The 17,250-nt window shown below is 56.1% G+C and overlaps 1 protein-coding gene across 1 annotated transcript in view; it reads right to left on the minus strand.

The window, feature by feature from the left end:
• DDR2 (discoidin domain receptor tyrosine kinase 2) overlaps nt 1-17,250 on the minus strand; it is a 63,184-nt gene that overhangs the window by 15,820 nt on the left and 30,114 nt on the right. The window contains exons 3-8 of the mRNA XM_081112935.1: nt 7,577-7,679; nt 6,223-6,454; nt 5,982-6,129; nt 5,612-5,717; nt 2,818-3,001; nt 1,583-1,826 (exon numbers count right to left, since the gene is read on the minus strand). Coding sequence (XP_080969061.1) covers nt 1,583-1,826; nt 2,818-3,001; nt 5,612-5,717; nt 5,982-6,129; nt 6,223-6,454; nt 7,577-7,679 — 1,017 coding nt within the window. The remainder of the gene's footprint in view (nt 1-1,582; nt 1,827-2,817; nt 3,002-5,611; nt 5,718-5,981; nt 6,130-6,222; nt 6,455-7,576; nt 7,680-17,250) is intronic.

Consider the following 17,250-nt stretch of genomic DNA (forward strand, 5'->3'; position numbering starts at 1 on the left):
CACCTGTCAGACTGGCTATCATCAACAAATCAACAAACGACAAGTGCTGGTGAGGATGTGGAGAAAAAGGAACACTTGTGCACTGCTGGTGGGAATGCAGACTGGTGCAGCCACTATGGAAGACAGTATGGAGTTTCCTCAAAAAACTACAAATGGAACTCCCATTTGACCCTGTGATCCCACTTCTAGGAATATATCCCAAAAAACCAGAAACACCAATCAGAAAGGATATATGTACCCATATGTTCATAGCAGCACAATTCACCATAGCTAAGATCTGGAAACAGCCCAAGTGCCCATCAGTAGATGAATGGATTAGAAAACTGTGGTACATCTACACTATGGAATACTATGCTGCTGTAAAAAAGAAGGAACTCTTACCATTTGCAACGGCATGGATGGAACTGGAGAGCATTATGCTAAGTGAAATAAGCCAGTCAATGAAGGAAAAATACCACATGATCTCACTCATTCATGGATAATAGAGACCGTTATAAACTTTTGAACAATAATAGATACAGAGGCAAAGCTGCCTCAAACAGACTGTCAAACTGCAGCGGGAAGGCCAGGGAGGGTTGGGGGACAGGAGGGAGGGGGGTAAGAGATCAACCGAAGGACTTGTATGCATGCATATAAGCATAACCAATGGATGTAAGACACTGGGGGGTAGGGGAGGCCAGGGGATTGTCAAGGGCGGGGGGGAAAAAGGTCACATATGTAATACCCTTTGTAATACTTGAAGCAATAAAAAAAAATAAATAAATAAAAATAAATAAAACAATCAGTCCCCCCCCCCTCAAAAAAATAAAAAAAAAAAATAAAAAAAAATTTAAAAAGCTCAAAGCACCATCTAGGAAAAGCCATTGACAAAAATAAATATGGAACCGGAATTGAAATCAGCCGTAGATACACCCTCCCATCTGAGGGATGAGCCACCAGCCAAACCAGGTGGCGGTTTTTGAAAAGGACTGTTTCACATGAAAGAGACGCGTGGGATACAATGAAGGGCACAGCCCCAGAGGCCCATCCAATCAGCCAAGCGCAGCAAGACACCACGGGCAGCGGAGTGGGCGGCCGCTGGGGACGTGCAGGCATGGCCGTGCCTGCTGGTGAGTGTCGGTAGATGTTATGATGGCGTCATGCATGTAAAGATGATGCTAGTTTCTTAGCGGCACCGGGCATTCTTAGTGCTGAGTCAAACATTGCCTTCGATTTGCCTTAAGTACTTAGCAAAGGGGGATGGAGCACACGGGCGTGCCGGTCGGGGAAGCGGAGGGACCATGGCTCCCTGTGCCCCCTGTGCTTTTAGAGAATTTCCTCTCAATGTTTCAACAGTGACGTGGGGCTCCCGCCGACGGGCTTACTTCACAGAAGCGGCTACCACACCGTGCTCTCCCTTTTCAATCCCCATTTCTGTTCTCTTAGACAAACAGGGGGGAGCCAGCGCATGTCCTGTCCCTACAGCCCCGGCCCTGTCCCTCCACGGGGGCAGCCAGGAGCACGGTCCCTCCGTGCCCATGAGAAGCCCCCGGCGGGGGAGCTCCCGCCCCCGCCCCCGCCCGCTCCCGGGCCCCGCCCCAACCTGACTGGAAGGTGATCTCGCTGAACATCATCCAGGTGTCGGCGAAGTGGAACTGGCACTTGAGGGCGCTGGCCATGCGGTGCTGCAGGGGCACGGTGACGAAGCGGGCGCTGGGGTTCACGTCGTCCAGCACCAGCGGGAAGGACACGGCGTTGGGCTCCCACTCGCCGGCCTCCGCGCGGAAGTAGCACTGCACCTCCTTGAAGGTCTTCACGCCCTTCTCGAACATGTTGTTGCAGTGCACCTGGGGGAGGGGCCGGGCCGTGACTCTCCCGTGCTGGCGCTGGCCGCACGCGGAAATGGACGTGCTCTGTATTCCAGGCCTCCTGGCAGGCGGAGGTGACCCCGTCCTTGGACAGAGTCCCCGAGTCCCTACAGAGGAAGACTGAAGCCGGCCATTGCGGGCTGAGTGGTCCGGCCCAGAGGGCGGCCCGCGGCGCTTGCCTGCGGAGGCTGTGACCCAGAGAGGTGCTCTCTGCCAGGGTCCTAGTCCTGCCCTCGAGCTCACCTCCTCGCACCAGCGTGGCAGAGCATTTAGATTGAGAGACGGCTGGCGCAGGCAACCAGGGGCACCAACCTGGCCGCTCACAGCGGTGACGGAGCTGTCGTATGCTGAGTGCAGGGACAGAGCCAACAGGGGAGCCCCTGGAGGAGCCCGGGGTCCGTCAGAGAACACACACCCCTGCCTGTGAACAGCTGGCGGAGGCCGACTCCTCGGTGCTGGGGGAGGCACCCGGGTGGGAAGTGGTTCAAAATGCAAAGCCCCCCCCTCTCCATGGGGAGAGCACAGTGCGGAGCCCCCTCCTGGGTGGGACCCTCAGGTACCCCCCTGGCAGGGGGTCGCCTCCGCAGCCTGGCACGTGTGCCTCTGTGGGCCCCTCCCTCCTTAAAAAGACATAAAAATCAGATGGTACAACTGTTGTTCAGAGGGCAGATCATTTTGGCCCTGAAGTTCATTGTTTTCCTCTGATATTTAAAGGAGGTAAACCATGTTCATGGGCCCACAAGCATGGTGGCCCTGGAGACCGCCCGCCGTGCTGCTGGACGCGCCGGCTCCGCATTGGCACCACACGCCACGAGGGACAGCGGCCTCGTCCGGCCGCCTTGTTTACAGTGAGGAAATGGCCAGACCGGCTGGGGGACTGGGGGCCGCATGTGGCCAGTCAGGAGCGTGTCCTGCAGCCCCGCCCAAGGCCGCCAGCCCCCGCCACGCACAGGGCCGTGCGCCCGCTGACCTTCATGGTGGTGAAGTTCCTGATGCGGTCAAATTCAAACACCATCTCGATGTAGCCGTTGGCGGCACTCTCGTTCCTCCAGCCCACGTAGTCGTAGCCGGGCCACACGTGGTACTCGTGGGTCTGGGTGAAGTCGTCCAGGCCGGACACCCCGTCCGTCAGCTGGCCCAGCCCCTCGGTCATGCTGCCGGCCAAGGCGAGAGGAGGGGACAGAGGCCCGAGTTAGCACATGCTCGCGGAAGAGCTCTCACCGGCTGCACCGGGTTCTGAAAAAGCTGGCTATCATGGAGGGTGTCAGATTATAAGAAATCCGATATATCTGACAGTATCGACTCATTCATCCTGCATTGGTGCAGAATTAAGCTCCATTTCGATGAATTTTACAAAACATTTGATTTTGATTCCCCGTCAATGGCAGAGCTGTTAAACAATATTCTATCACTTTCTATACTCTCTTGTGCCCTTACCTATTCTTACATACTGACATAACCAGTCTTTTTATAATGACTCAATGTTATCAAAGACATTTGATTAACGAATCTAGGAGTGAGCGACTGCAGGAACGCACGTGGAGTGGACCGCAGCCTGCCCATCCCCTGTCCTGGTCCCTGAGCGGGTTGGAAACTCATGGCTCGGCGAGTCGGTTCAGTAAGCCAGCCCCCCCCACCCCATCCGACACCAAACGACAGGGCAGGAGGCCACTGGCCCTTCACCCCGCCCGTGAAAGAGGCGAAGGGATTGAGAAGTGCGCGTCGGCCGTCCCAGGCAGCCACGGGCCAGGGGCAGAGCCAGTGAGGTGCACTCGCTATGGACGGTGCCGGGGGCCTGGACTTCTTGAGGTACCGCGTGGTAAATGATAGCAACATCTAATTCCTATGCTGTACACCTGGAAACAATGCCAAATAATATTGGAAGTAAACTGTAATTTAAGAATGAAAACCTGCCACATTTAAGTCCTCATTCATATTTCATTTTAGTCAAATTCATAGACAATGAGACCCACAAAGTGAGAGGCATGGGTGACACGAGGGTCTGGGACTGGCGCAGTTTTGTTCTGGGCCCGGCAGCCTTTCCACCTCCGAACCAGGCTGTTCTGAGGGCGGAGCTGCCGGGAGCCCCGCTGCTCGGCCGTTTCCCAAGACTCTGCATTGCGGGCTTGGGTCCCGCTCAGCCGCACGGCATCTCCACAGCCCATCTCCTCACGTCACGTGCCAGCCTCTCGTCTCCTTCCCTGCGTGAACGTCCCTCCTCACCCCACAGTCACCATATGGCCTGGACTTCCTTCTCTCCACCCCTCCTGGCCCTGGCATTCAGGTTCCTCCAAATGATGACAGAATCTGCCTCGCTCTGCTTCGTGCTGCGGCTTCGGGGAACTGAGCTGCTGCTCCCCTAAAGGGAGGCTGTGGTCCTGTCCACACGCTGCCCCTCTGCCTCCGACGCCATTTCCACGCCCCCTGCCTGGCGGCTCCACACCCTCTGGGGCCCATCTATCCATCCTGCCAGGTGTTCGCTGGCCCTCCCTACAACGCGCAGCTCTCCCCGTTCAGGGCACTTCTCCCTCCGTTTTAATCCCATAAGCGTCGGAGCGAAGCGAAGGAACCTTCGTTACGTGGGCCAGGGTCTTCCCTCTGGGCTGGGCTCCTCCGGGCGTCCCCCTCCTCTGTGCCAGGCCGCTCGGGACACGGCTCACTCACCCTGACATGTGGCCACTGATCCCTATTTTAGCCCCATTCTACTGAGAGCTTCGGGACCAATGGCTGCATGGTGAGAATGCCCACCGTGCCTAGCAGGCACCATGATTAGCAAATTGGACTCAAGCCTGGGGTTTCCTCTGGGCCCTGGGAATAGGCCGCTGGGCTGTGGCCGGGGGATGATGGCACGCTGACAAGGCAGCGGAGGGGCGGGGCCGAGCGGATGGGAAGGAAGTGACCTGAGCGGGAGGCTGCGGTCAGGGCGGCGGGGACAGCCGCCTGCTCTCCCCTCGGGGCCGTGGCCCTGGACCGCCACGCTCCTGAGTCACCAACCTCGGAGCTCCAGTCTGGCCCTCGCCGTGGGCTGACTCCGCCGATCAAGACTGAGCTGAGCGAGATAAGGTGTGGAAGTGGGTGGGCGAATGGCCAAGTGTGGTGCCACCTGGGACAGGTGGGGACAGGTCTTATCCAACCCTAATTCCTGCAGGTCCTGAACGGACTGCACACGGCCTCACAGGTCCACTTCAGGCCGTCACTGCTCCAGCTCCTGGGCCAGAAGTCCTGTCCTCACCCCCCTCTACCCCACTCTGCTCCAGCTCCTGGGCCAGGAGTCCTGTCCTCACCCCCCTCCCCACTGCTCCAAGGATCAGCCCATCCTCAAAACCCTCCTTGTCTACCTTAAGCCTTTCCTACTGGTCCCGTCTTTTCGCACCTTCTAAAGCACGCATAGTTATGGGTCATCCTGCCTGAACCTCTTAACCTGTGCAATGTATTAAATGGACGCCTTCCGTCCCTGCAGCCCGTGCACGGCTGCCGTTCGTGAGTCAGACCCTATGTCCGGCTTCAAGGGGGAAAGCACGCTGTGTCCTCGCCCGGAGCCGCCCTGTGAGCTCCGCCCCCTGCCAGTCCCTGTCCTCCCAGGAGGCCCCACTTCCTGGGAGTAAACTCCCGTGGGCTCCGGCTAGGTTATCCCGTGATGCCCAGGACAGGGTCTGAAGGAAACTGGGGGTGGATTGACTGGTTGATTGGCTACTGATCCCAAGCCATGGTTCTCTTTTAGTGGCCATTTTCCCATTCTGAGAACCCAAGTCTCCGGGAGTTACCTGTACCCGACGGCTCCGTCGTAGACAGAATCGTTCAGGTAGATGACGGCGCCTCCAGGGAGCACGAACTGCTGTCCGGCCGGGGCGTTGTAGGACACCAAGCCATCTGCGAGGGGAACGGACGGTCAGCACCGGAGCCCACCAGCCCGGGAGCCTCCCGGCTGCCCCTGCGCTGCAGCCACCAGGCCCCGACCCGGGCACAGCACAGCCAGGGGGACTGAAGTGATGCCGTGCTGGGAACACCCCTCCCGGGATGGGGAGCAGCCGGGCTGGGTGAGCGATGCTCCCCCTCTCCTCTGACCGAGAGGGAAGCCCGCACCTGGGACCTCGCTGCCGCTGTCGCTCTCTGCAGCGCGGCTCGGACACCTACCCAGCCAGACGCAGCCGTAGAGCTCCACCCTCATGCACACGTTCATGGAGTGGTCGGTGACCGGGATGAAGCGGACGAATCTGGCCACAATGGGCGGCTCCAGGTCCTTCAGGAAGATGTCGTAGGGGTTACTGCTTCCATCCAGCACCTGAGCGGAGAGCAGAGAGTGGGGGTGGCTGCGACACTCCGCTGACCCTTCCTCCCCCAGCCTCCCCCCAGGGCTGGACGTCTCGCCTCCTACCTGCTTCCCGTGCCGGTTCCGCCAGGAGATCCAGCGTGCGCCGTCCCGGCTGTAGTGGATCCTGTACATGGGGGCGAACTCGATGCCGTGGCCTCCGGCGTGGCGGCCCTGGGTCCCCACCAGCGTGATGAAGTGCAGGGAGTGCAGGTCGATCTGCAGGAACTCCTTCAGGTCGTCAGGCTCCACCGGGATCTCGGGACACCAGGCTCCATCCCCTTCCTCCGAGTCCAGCCTGAGACACGAGGGCGAGACGGGGATCCGTGACTCCCGGACTCCGCTCCCCGCGCAGCCAGCAGCTGCCCGGCCTGGCACAGGACCAGGGAGTTCTCCCTCGTAGTGGCTGCACCACTGTGCCCCGCATGGTCAGGCCCTTCTCCCTGGCACCAGGGACCCAGAGGGCAGTCACCATTGGGAGCTGGGGCCTTCAGGTCACAGGGAGGCCTGATTCCGGATGCGGAGACCTCACTGGAGGTGCCGTGAAGCCTCCCCCACAGTCACTGCACCTGCCTCCCCGATGGCCGCCTGGAAGTCTGGGGGCGCTAAGGTTCCCAGTGTGGGCATCGTAGCCAGCAGGAGGGGCGTGGCCGCCCAGCAGGTGGAGACATGGTGGGAGTGAGGGGAGAGGGAACCGCGAATCATCTGGTGCTTACGTCCAGGCTGCGCTGCCGGGGGCAGCATGGGGAACTGGGTCCCAGGTTCGTTCGGGGACCCCGGGACACCCCCCCCCCCTCCTCCCTGGCACGTGCCTTTGCTCACAGGTGTTTCTGACCCCTGCTGACCCCGTCCAGCCCACCACCACCCTCTCGTCCTTAACACACGAGTGGAATTTATGGAGGTTGCTCCTCTTATGGGTGATGCGAGTTTAACAGAAATCCACACTTCACACCAAAAGACTCAGCTCGAAGGAGGTGGTTCGGCCCTAACAAGCAGAGGGGCTTTTGACAAGGAGTTTATTCCTACAGATGACCCGGTACCAGTGCACGGAGAGCGCCACACTCCCGGGGACGGGGCCTCCCGGGAGGCGTCCTTGAGAGCAGGGTGCTCCCAGGGCAGGTCCTCGCTAACCTGCACCCCCGCATCTGCCGCCCAGCCACCCTCCGGCATCTCCCGGCGAGAGGGCGAGGCCAGCCCATGCATCCGAAGCCTCCGCTGTAGTGTGGCCTGGCCTCCGCGGTCAGGATGTCGCCAGACCTGCACCTGCGGCCGAGCCCCAACTCTCCCTGAGAACACGCAGCCCCGGGCAGGCCCGTGACGTCCTCCAGTTCCCACGCGCTCCCACCAAGCACCAGCCTGTCCAGGAAACCAGTCCCACTCGGAGCTGCTGCCCGGGTCCCCGCCTTGGGCCCGCCCTCACCGTCCGTATCTGGCCGCGGTGGACTCTGACCATTGGCTGGAGGCTGTGATGTCCTCATCCGGAATGTGGCCTCCCGACATGCCCAGGGGGTAGCGGCACACGGCTGGACCAAGAGAAAGCAAAGACAGGAAATCCGTATTGTTACGTCCAGAGGCCTCCCTGGGAAGAGCACGGTTGGTTATTGGACGTGGAAAAAGCGACTCGAATCCTCCAGATCGCGATGACCCGCTCTGCTCACCATGACGCCCAGCCTCTCCTTCCTGGTTCTGCCCCCAAACCGATCACCACGCCATCGTCCGAGCGCTGACCCGCGGCCAAACTACCTTTTGGTCCAAGGGCTGAAAGGACTGTAACACGAGTTGTGTCGACCTTCCCATCTGCACTCCCTGTCAGCAGGTGGGGTTTCCTACAGGCGATGCTCCTCGCAACCCGGGGCGGGGCCAGAGCACCCCTCCTCCCGGGGGTGGTTTCATGGAACTCGGGAGCAAGCCCAGACCCCCAGGAAGGTGGGGAGCACAGCCGCGGCCCCTCGGCACCAGGCTGGGGCCCTGGCTCAATCAGGAACCTCAGAGATGGACCCCTCCACCCGGGGTAAGGGACAGGGCCGGGCTCGCTCTCCTGGGTGAAACAAACAAACAAACAAGGATAAAGCATGTGAAAAACTGGGGTCCAATATAATGAACATAAGGCAACCCAGGGCAGCGACCCTGAAGGACAGGAAACAAGGCAAGAGCCCACTTTGTACCAGCTCCCACCGCGCCATGCCGGGCGCTCAGGAGCGAGAGCCCAGGCGGGGCTGGAGGGTGTCCTGAGTGGGGACAGAGCAGAGCCCGGGAGGACAGGGGACAGAGCTCGCAGGAAGGGCTGGTCAGAGGAAATGCAGGCCTCCCAGCTACATTCACATTTCAGATAAAAAACAAATACCTTTGAGCATGAACATGTCCCATGCAATTAGAAAAAAAAAAAATCACGTAAAGAAGCAGGGAAATAGAACCTTCAATGAGAAAAAAAAATCAACCAATTGCAACTGATTCAGAGCTAATATAGAAACGAGAATTGGGAAATCAAACAGTAAAACAGAACTATGTTGCATGTATTTAACCATAAGGAGAGCTTATATGATACTAGTGACCCGGTGCACGGATTCGTGCACATTGAAAGGAAATTACTTAGAAGGTGGCCAGTGGAGCGGGACACGCCCTAGAGCCAACCTCCCACCGTCTCTCCCCGGCCAGCTGCACCTGGGGTGGCGCCGTGGCTCGAAAGGCATCTGACGAGTGAGCGAGATCCCTCCAGCAGGCAGGGTCCCTCGGCCTGGCCTGTGGGGATCAGGCCAAAATCGGCTCTCCGACATCCCCCGAGGGGTCCTGGGGTGCGAGAGGGCGCTCTGCAAAGTTGCTGTCGTACAGGGTGTGGAACGCAAACGCAAGTGAGCAGTAACCAGATTCAAGGCTGACAGTGCCCCAGCAACAACATAGCCCACGGCCAAAGGTGGAATCATGTGCTCCTGTGAGGAATCGGGCTCCCTCCTCTCTGGTTTCGGGGCATGTCACCCGAGAACTGCCATTGGCAAGTCACTGCAAGTAGGCAGCTCCTGCATTGAGCGTCGGCCCGCTGGTGGTCAGTGAACATCATAGCGACTGATCAGACGGTAGGAGGGACATTTAGCATAATAGCCTTTTATATATATAGACTAGAGGCCCAGTGCATGAAATTCATGCAAGGGTAGGGTCCCTAGCGGCGGCTGGCTGACAGCTGGGGCCTCCCTTCATTCCGCACTGCTCCCTGGTGGTCAGCACGCATCATAGCAAGCGATCAAACTCCCAGTCAGTCAAACTCCCAAGGGGACACTTTGCATATTAGCCTTTTATATAGATAGATAGCGAATTACTAAATCAGATTTCTAGAGATGAGACTTGAATGTGTGAGATAAGCATGCTGGATGGGATTACAGATTGACATTAAAGAAAAGACTTATGAACTTAAAAACATCAATGGAAACTATCCAAAACAAGAAACAAGACAGAAAATCAATCAACAACAAAAATAAAACATCAGTAAGATGTGGGAATTTTCAGGCCTCGTGGATTCAGGTCAGTGGGCTCCTTGAGGAAGAGCAGGGAGGGAGACAGAAAATTAATTGAATAAAATTTGATGAAGAGGAGGGGTGGAGAGGGCAATGGGGGGACATATGTAATACTTTCAACAATAAAGATTTATTTTTTAAAAATTTGATGAAAAGTCTAAACCCAAGAAGCTCTATGAGCTAAAGCACGAGAAGCATGAAGAAAACTATACGACAGGATCCTCATCCAATTGCTTAAAAACGGGCACAGAGAGAACATCTAAAAGCAGCCAGAGAAAAGGGAGCCACTGTGACCAGAGGCCCACAGACACCCTGACAGCAACCCTCCCGTCCAAATGGGAATTCCATCGTAAACACAGAGGATGATTTCTTGTTATTTGTATGTTTTTAAGGGGTAAGCGGCCATTTAAACAAAAGTAATAATGCACTGTGGGGTTCACGCCTACACCACAGTAAACGCATCAGACGACAGCGCAGAGGCCTCGGAGAAGCGGAAGCTGTCCTTCCTGTGACGTGATGTGAGACACCTGGGACAGACGGAGGCAGCACGGCAGGTGCGCACGCCGCACCCCGCTGCTGAGACCTCCGGAGCGACGCCGGGGGAGGTGGCGCAGTGAGGGCTGCGAGGACATCGAGCCACCCAGCCAAAGCCGGGGGATGGGCGTTTTGGCATAAATAAACAAATGATTCCAAAATTCACAGGGCAACGCAAAGATCCCAGAATAGCCAAACAACCTTGAAAAGCAGGCCACAGAGGCCCACGGGCCCCCTTCTGAGCGCTCTCACTCAGGCACAGGCTCGGCCCGGCCGCAGGGGAAGGGCACAGGGAAGCACAAGCCGGGGTTGGCGTCCTGCATCCCGGTGGGTCCGTGGGCCAGGACGAGCCGTGGCGCGGGCACGGGCGGCATTCAGCAGCAGCACCGGGCCTGCCTGCTGAGCACGCCGGTGCCGGGTAAGCTCCTCTGGGGGAGGGATCCAGCCAAGAGTTGAAGATGCAGAGCTGGCAAGTGGCCCAGGTTCTAAAGGCCAGGCCTGAGGGCCCCCACGCCCGCCCTGCTGCTCCTCAGACCCCAAAGGTCTGTCTGGGAGCCCATCCGGGCACAGCCAGAGCCAGGCCGGGGCACGGCGAGGGGCGCGGCGCCAGGCACTCAGGCCGAGCGTGGCTCCTGCCCCTGCTGCCAGGCTGTGTTGGTGGTTTCCCCGACGCTTCCGCTGCCCGTCTCCTGGACGGAGAAGCCAGTTCCCTCTTCCAGCTCCCAGAGTGGAAAACTACCAGCGCCCGTGGCCCAGGCCCAGGGGGCGCATCCCCGGCGCTGCATCCAGTGGGCTTGGCGGGCTGGCCTGGGAGGAGCAGCTGCCCAGGAGCCACGGCCGCGATGCTGCCAAGGTGGAAGCTCAAAGGGCTGCTTGTTGCTGCTGTTTGCCGTCTGGCTGAGAGCCCCCGGCCTCGGCTCCCGCCAGTGAGAGTCCTGTTGCGCTTCCAGGAAAATGCCAGGTGCACATGAGGCCCCTCTGGGCACGAGGAGGACACGAGTGACTTGGTGTGGGGGGTGGGGGGACGCCCAAGATGGTCTGTGGGATGCCTGCAATCCTGAGCCTTCAGAGCCAGGAAGGGCCTGCAGGAGCCACACCCCTGTGATGGCCCCAAGTTAAATATCGGAGCCAGAGACGTAGGTTGACTGACCAAGGATGCAGCTGACTCACGTGACCAGGCCAGGCCCAGGTCTCCTGATCCCTGTGTCCTCGCTCTTCGACCCCAGGCTACCATTGTCTAGGTCAGTGATGGCGAACCTATGACACGTGTGTCAGAGGGGACACGTGAACTCATTTTTTTGGTTGATTTTTCTTTGTTAAATGGCATTTAAATATATAAAATAAATATCAAAAATATAAGTCTTTGTTTTACTATGGTTGCAAAGATAAAAAAAATTCTATATGTGACACGGCACCAGAGTGAAGTTAGGGTTTTTCAAAATGCTGACACGCCGAGCTCAAAAGCTTCGCCATCACTGGTCTAGTTCTTCCAAGTGCAGAAGGGACAGGATGCCCCAGTTAAAGAGGCTGCAACAAGTGCCCACAGTCCACCTGCAGCTTCGCCAGGGAAGTATCAGGTCAGGCTCCACGCCACGGGAACCTGCCAGGGGCCGCAGGCGATGACTGGGTTTGCTCCAGGCACAAGGAGCTGTTCTGCCAAGACCCCTTTTGCCTGCCTTGAAACTCCCCTTAGGAACTGCCCTCTGGGATTACAGTTTTCCTGGAAGACCCAGAACTTTCCAGAAATAATCCTGCTGAGCTCCCTGAGCACAGGGCACCGCGTGAGGGTCAGACAGGTGCATCCTCCCCCGGTTAATGGAGTCAGAAGGCTGCACAGTGAAACCACGCGCCTGGCCCGCCAGGAGGGAGCTGCACCGGCGCAGCAGCTGGCCGCTGGGAGCAGAAGCAGCCGGGGAGTCGCCTGCGCTTAGCACCTGATGCTGCCGCTCTCCGAGCCTCGCCTTCCTCATCCGTACCAAGCGGGCGGTGGAGATCTGGTGGGGTCAGACAGAGCGGGTGCTCTGTGAGAAACGGGGCGCTTGGGGACGGATGGGGGCCTTCCTGGTAGGCATGGCAGCCACTTCTCTAGCCTTGGAAGGTTGCCTGCCGTTTAATGGTGATAACAGTGCTTGGTTATAGGAACGCTGTGACACATGTGAGTTAATATGTGCCAACTACTTAGAGACATGTCGTTTAATAAAAGTTAGGTATTATTTTTTTAGACTTTTTTATTGATTTCAAAGAGGAAGGGAGAGCAAGAGAGAGATAGAAACATCAACGATGAGAGAGAATTATTGGTCACTGCCTCCTGCACCCCCTGCTCTGGGGATCGAGCCTGCAACCCGGGCATGTGCTCTGATGGGGAATCGAACCTTGACTTCCTGGTTCATAGGTCAGCGCTCAACCGCTGAGCCACGCCAGCTGGGTGGTGTTATTTATTTTGTAATTATTTTCCCTCTGACACAGCCTAAAAAAAGATTGCAGTTGGCTTCCAAAGTTGTGTAAGATACGACAGAAAAACAGAAAGGAAAGAAAGAGAGAGAGAGAGAGAGAGAGAGAGAGAGAGAGAGAGAGGGAGGGAGGGAGGGAGGGAGGGAGGGAGGGAGGGAGGAAGGAAGGAAGGAAGGAAGGAAGGAAGGAAGGAAGGAAGGAAGGAAGGATGGGTTAAGGCAGTGGTTCTCAACCTTCCTAATGCCGTGACCCTTTAATTCAGTTCCTCATGTTGTGGTGCCCCCCAATTTCATTGTTACAAATTGAACATAATTAAAGCATAGTGATTAATCACAAAAACAATATGTAATTATATATGTGTTTTCCGATGGTCTTAGGCGACCCCTGTGAAAGGGTCATTCGACCCCCAAAGAGGTCGCGACCCACAGATTGAGAACTGCTGGGTTAAGGGGAACAAAAAATAGGGACTATAATGAAGGAGCTCATTTCAGGTTAATGTCCAAAACACATTGCACTTGGTTCCATGTGCTTTGCTAGTGATGGCCTCCAACTGGGCTCTGAGCTCCCCAGTAGCCAATTCAAAAGTAAAAGGTCGTCAGTTAGCCAGAATCACAACAGCCACAAGTACAGCTGGCTTCTTATTCCTGTTTTTGTTGGGATGGAGGAGCTGGCAGGAACCAGCGCCCCCTGAGAAGAAATAGAGGAACCAGATGAATCCACAGATGGTCTCTGAGGGCACCTAGTCGTCGGTGAGGTCGGGAGGGCAAAGGTGCAGACTTGGGGGACAGACCCTCTGCGGCCACTTTAGCTGTTTGTCGGGTTGGGCAAGGGGTGGACTGCAGGCTCTGCACAGTTAGAGGGTCCGGGAGACAAAGTCCCGAGCTTCCCGAGACGGCCCCCCTGGAGGCAGCCTTTCTCACTCAGCACGGTTGCTGGGTGTGGAGACAGCAACGTAAACACTTAGGGAGGCTGAGCTGAGGCTCTGACCAGGCAAAGATCAGAGTTCAGGACCCACCAGGGAGGGAGCTCCAGACATGGGCATTTTAAAAAGCACCGACTGCCCTGACCGGTTTGGTTCAGTGGATAGAGCAGCCGTGGGCAAACTACGGCCCGCGGGCCGGATCCGGCCTGTTTGAAATGAATAAAACTAAAAAAAAAAAAAAAAAAAAAAAACCGTACCCTTTTATGTAATGATGTTTACTTTGAATTTATATTAGTTCACACAAACACTCCATCCATGCTTTTGTTCCGGCCCTCCGGTCCGGTTTAAGAACCCATTGTGGCCCTCGAGTCAAAAAGTTTGCCCACCCCTGGGATAGAGTGTCGGCCTGTGAACTGAAGGGTCCCAGGTTTGATTCCGGTCAAGGGCGTGTACCTGGGTTGCGGGCACATCCCCAGTGGGGGGTGCGCAGGAGGCAGCTGATCGATGTTTCTAACTCTCTATCCCTCTCCCTTCCTCTCTGTAAAAAGACCAATAAAATATATATTTTTAAAAAATAAATACATAAAATCAAAAGCACCGACTGACTGACAATTCAGGCTCCACCCGACGCAGGGCCCAGAGTGAAGACTTTCTCCTCTACCACGTGAGGCGGGCGCACCTACTCTAACTGCCGGCCGGTCCGACTATGGGCTCACACCTTCTTAAGGGAGTCGAAGATCCAAGCACATTTCTAAGAGAAGATCACCCAGCTTTGCCGAGCCAATTTCTGCCCCCAGGCCAGGCATCTTAGTGGCTATAAACAAGGGAAATGTGCTCACATTTGTCCAAATACATATAAGTCTCTTACTCCTGGCATTTCAAGGGGGAAATTCAGATCCATCCCCATAAGAGAAATTAGGGGTCAGTTTTATCTAATCATGAAACACAACCAGTAAGCAAAGATATATGCATTAGTAGTTCCCAGCAAAGCTCTGTCACAACTGAGCAAATTCCTCAATAAGGAAAGCTGGAATGAAGCCTTAAATATTGGCCTCACCCCCTAAAAGCAAACAACGTAAAATCACAGCTTCCTCATGGTGCGCTTACCCTGCCCCATAGCCAGGCTCCTGCGCCAGGACGGACCTTTGCTTAAGTTCCCTTGTGCTTAGGACACACTGCACTGTTAGACCTCAAGTCCTGGCTCTCGGGGGAGGGGGGCGGGGCCGCAGCAGGGCCTGCAGGACTTCCGGGTCCCCTCTAGCTAGCTCCCTCTGGGCTCAGTATCCCCACCGTTTACTGTAAAGCGACGGCACTCCCACAGGATCCTTCGCAGCTTCCTCTCCCCTTGTGAGGCCATGTCCCACGTGGATAACTTGGATCCTTTTTTTGCAGAAGACACAGAGAAGCGTGGGAGCTCCTTGACTTCCTTTTTGCCTGTCCTCCCCCACGTCACTGATGGAAGCAAGCACCAGGGGGCGGGGGGCGGGGGGCGGGGGGGCGGGGGGCGGGAGGCGGGAGGCGGGAGGCGGGGTCATGAGCACAGACAGAGGCCCAGGTCGTAAACTCTGGGAAGCAGGGGAAAGTCACAGACTTTTAAACAGCTCATCACCTTCTACTTAATGTCCCCCCCAAAACCTCACTGTTTGTAAAGTCAAACTTCTACTTAACTGTATATGTGTCCAAACCACCAAAGAGTCCTGGGCGGCTGCCCTGGGCTGTGTGGCTCAGTGGTTGGGCATGATTCCAGGCACCAAAGGTCACCAGTTCAGTTCCCTGTCAGGGCACATACCCAGGTTGTGGGTTCTATCCCCAGCTGGAGTGCATGTGGGAGGCAGCTGATCGATGTTTCTCTCTCTCCCTCTCCCTTGCTCTCTCTCTAAAATCAATTTTTAAAAACACATTTTAAAAAAAAAACGCTGGGAGGCCAATCTTGCCACATCCATGGTTCTCTGAGGCCTGCTGGCCAGACCAAGAGCTAAGTCAGCAACCAGACTGCTCTCCCCAGAAAAGCCCATGGAGGGGACACACTCCTGGCACAGGCCCCGGCCCCTTGCAGTTAGGGCGGCCAGAGGTACCTCGCGTCTCCCTCAGAACTACAAGGCCACCACGGTCACCGACGACGAGGTCTTTGCTGTTTCCTCCTCCAGCAGCTACTTGGCAGGCCATTGTCTCACAGTGTGCGGTGTTTAATGTCCTCCTCTCCCGTAAGTAACAACCACACCACCCCCCACCCCCACCCCGCCCTGGCTGTTGGTTGGAGAGTCATCCCGCACACGAAAGGTGGTGGGTTTGATTCCCAATCAGGGCGCATACCCAGATTTCGGCTTCAATCCCCCAGGTGGGGCGCATGCAGGAGGCAACCTATCCATGTTTCTCTCTCACTGTTTCTCTCCCTCCCCTTCCTCTCTAAAAAAAAAAAAAAAAAAAAAATCACAAATCCAAAAGTGACAAATCCCAGCCCTCAATATCTACATGTGACTTCTTTCCAAAGCCCATTGACCCCACTGTCTCATCTGGTTCCCTGTGAAGTGCAGAGTAGCTTATTCTGCCCATTTTATAGGTGAGCAAAGTGAGGCCCAGAGATTCACCTGAAGTCGCAAAGCTGCATAGTGATGGAGCTGGAACTAGAGCCGAGACCTCTCGACTTCCATTGCCGTGGGAGGTCCCAGGGCCGGTGTCTTCACGCTGCCGTTACCACACACCCTCCACGCTGTGTGGAGCGCGCCTCAGGGACAAGAAGAACCAAGTTGGCAACAATGTGGACAGAGGGTGGAGGAGGCCGGCTGCCTGTGTCAGTCTCAGAATGCCCTGCCCAGCTCCGGGGACATGTGGTGGCAGAGGGAACCGCAGCCTGCCCCAGGACAAGGCCACACACGCGGCTGCATTTCTGCTGGTGAGAACCACCCGCAAGAGAAAGGAGGAAAACAGGCCCACGCACATTGTATCAAAAAGAATCAAAACACCTACAAATAGATTTAACCAAAGAGGTAAAAACTACAAAACAGTGATGAAAGAGACTGAAGAAGACACAAAGAAATGGAAAGGTATTCCATGCTCATGGAGTGGAAAAATCAATATTGTTCAAATATCTGTCCTACCCACAGCAATGTGCAGAGTTATTGCAGCGATATGTACAATAGCAACGAGATGGACACAGCCTAAGTGCCCACCCATAGATGACTGCATTGAACAGCTGTGGCACCTTTACACGACGGAATACTGCAGGACCATAGGAAGGATGAAATCTAACAATTGGTGACAGCATGGGTGGACCTAGTGGGTATTATGCTAAATGAAAGAATCAGAGAAAGACAAATACCATACGATTTCTCTTAAATGTGGAATCTAAAAAACACCACAAAACACGAAGCCCTTAGAAACAGAGAACCGATGGTCAGTTGCCAGAGGTGGAGGGCGTGAGGGATGGCTGAGGGGTATAAATTTATTGAAAATTTTAAAAATAAAATAAAATGATCTAGTTTTTAAAAATAATGGAGCCTGCATCCTGGGAGGGAGAACATGGTGCAGCATCTTGTTATCACAGGTGAAGACAAGCTGTTGACCAGAAAACTCCCGTCACCTGCCGAGGATCCGAGAATCACGTGGCTCCTGCTTCAGGTGCCACCCCAGGTGCCTTTGCCTGGTGCCCCTCGCGACAGCCACCACCTTCACTCCCTGGGG

The sequence above is a fragment of the Myotis nattereri genome, assembly GCF_964212035.1.
Source record: "Myotis nattereri genome assembly, chromosome: 18".
NCBI classification, from domain to species: domain Eukaryota; kingdom Metazoa; phylum Chordata; class Mammalia; order Chiroptera; family Vespertilionidae; genus Myotis; species Myotis nattereri.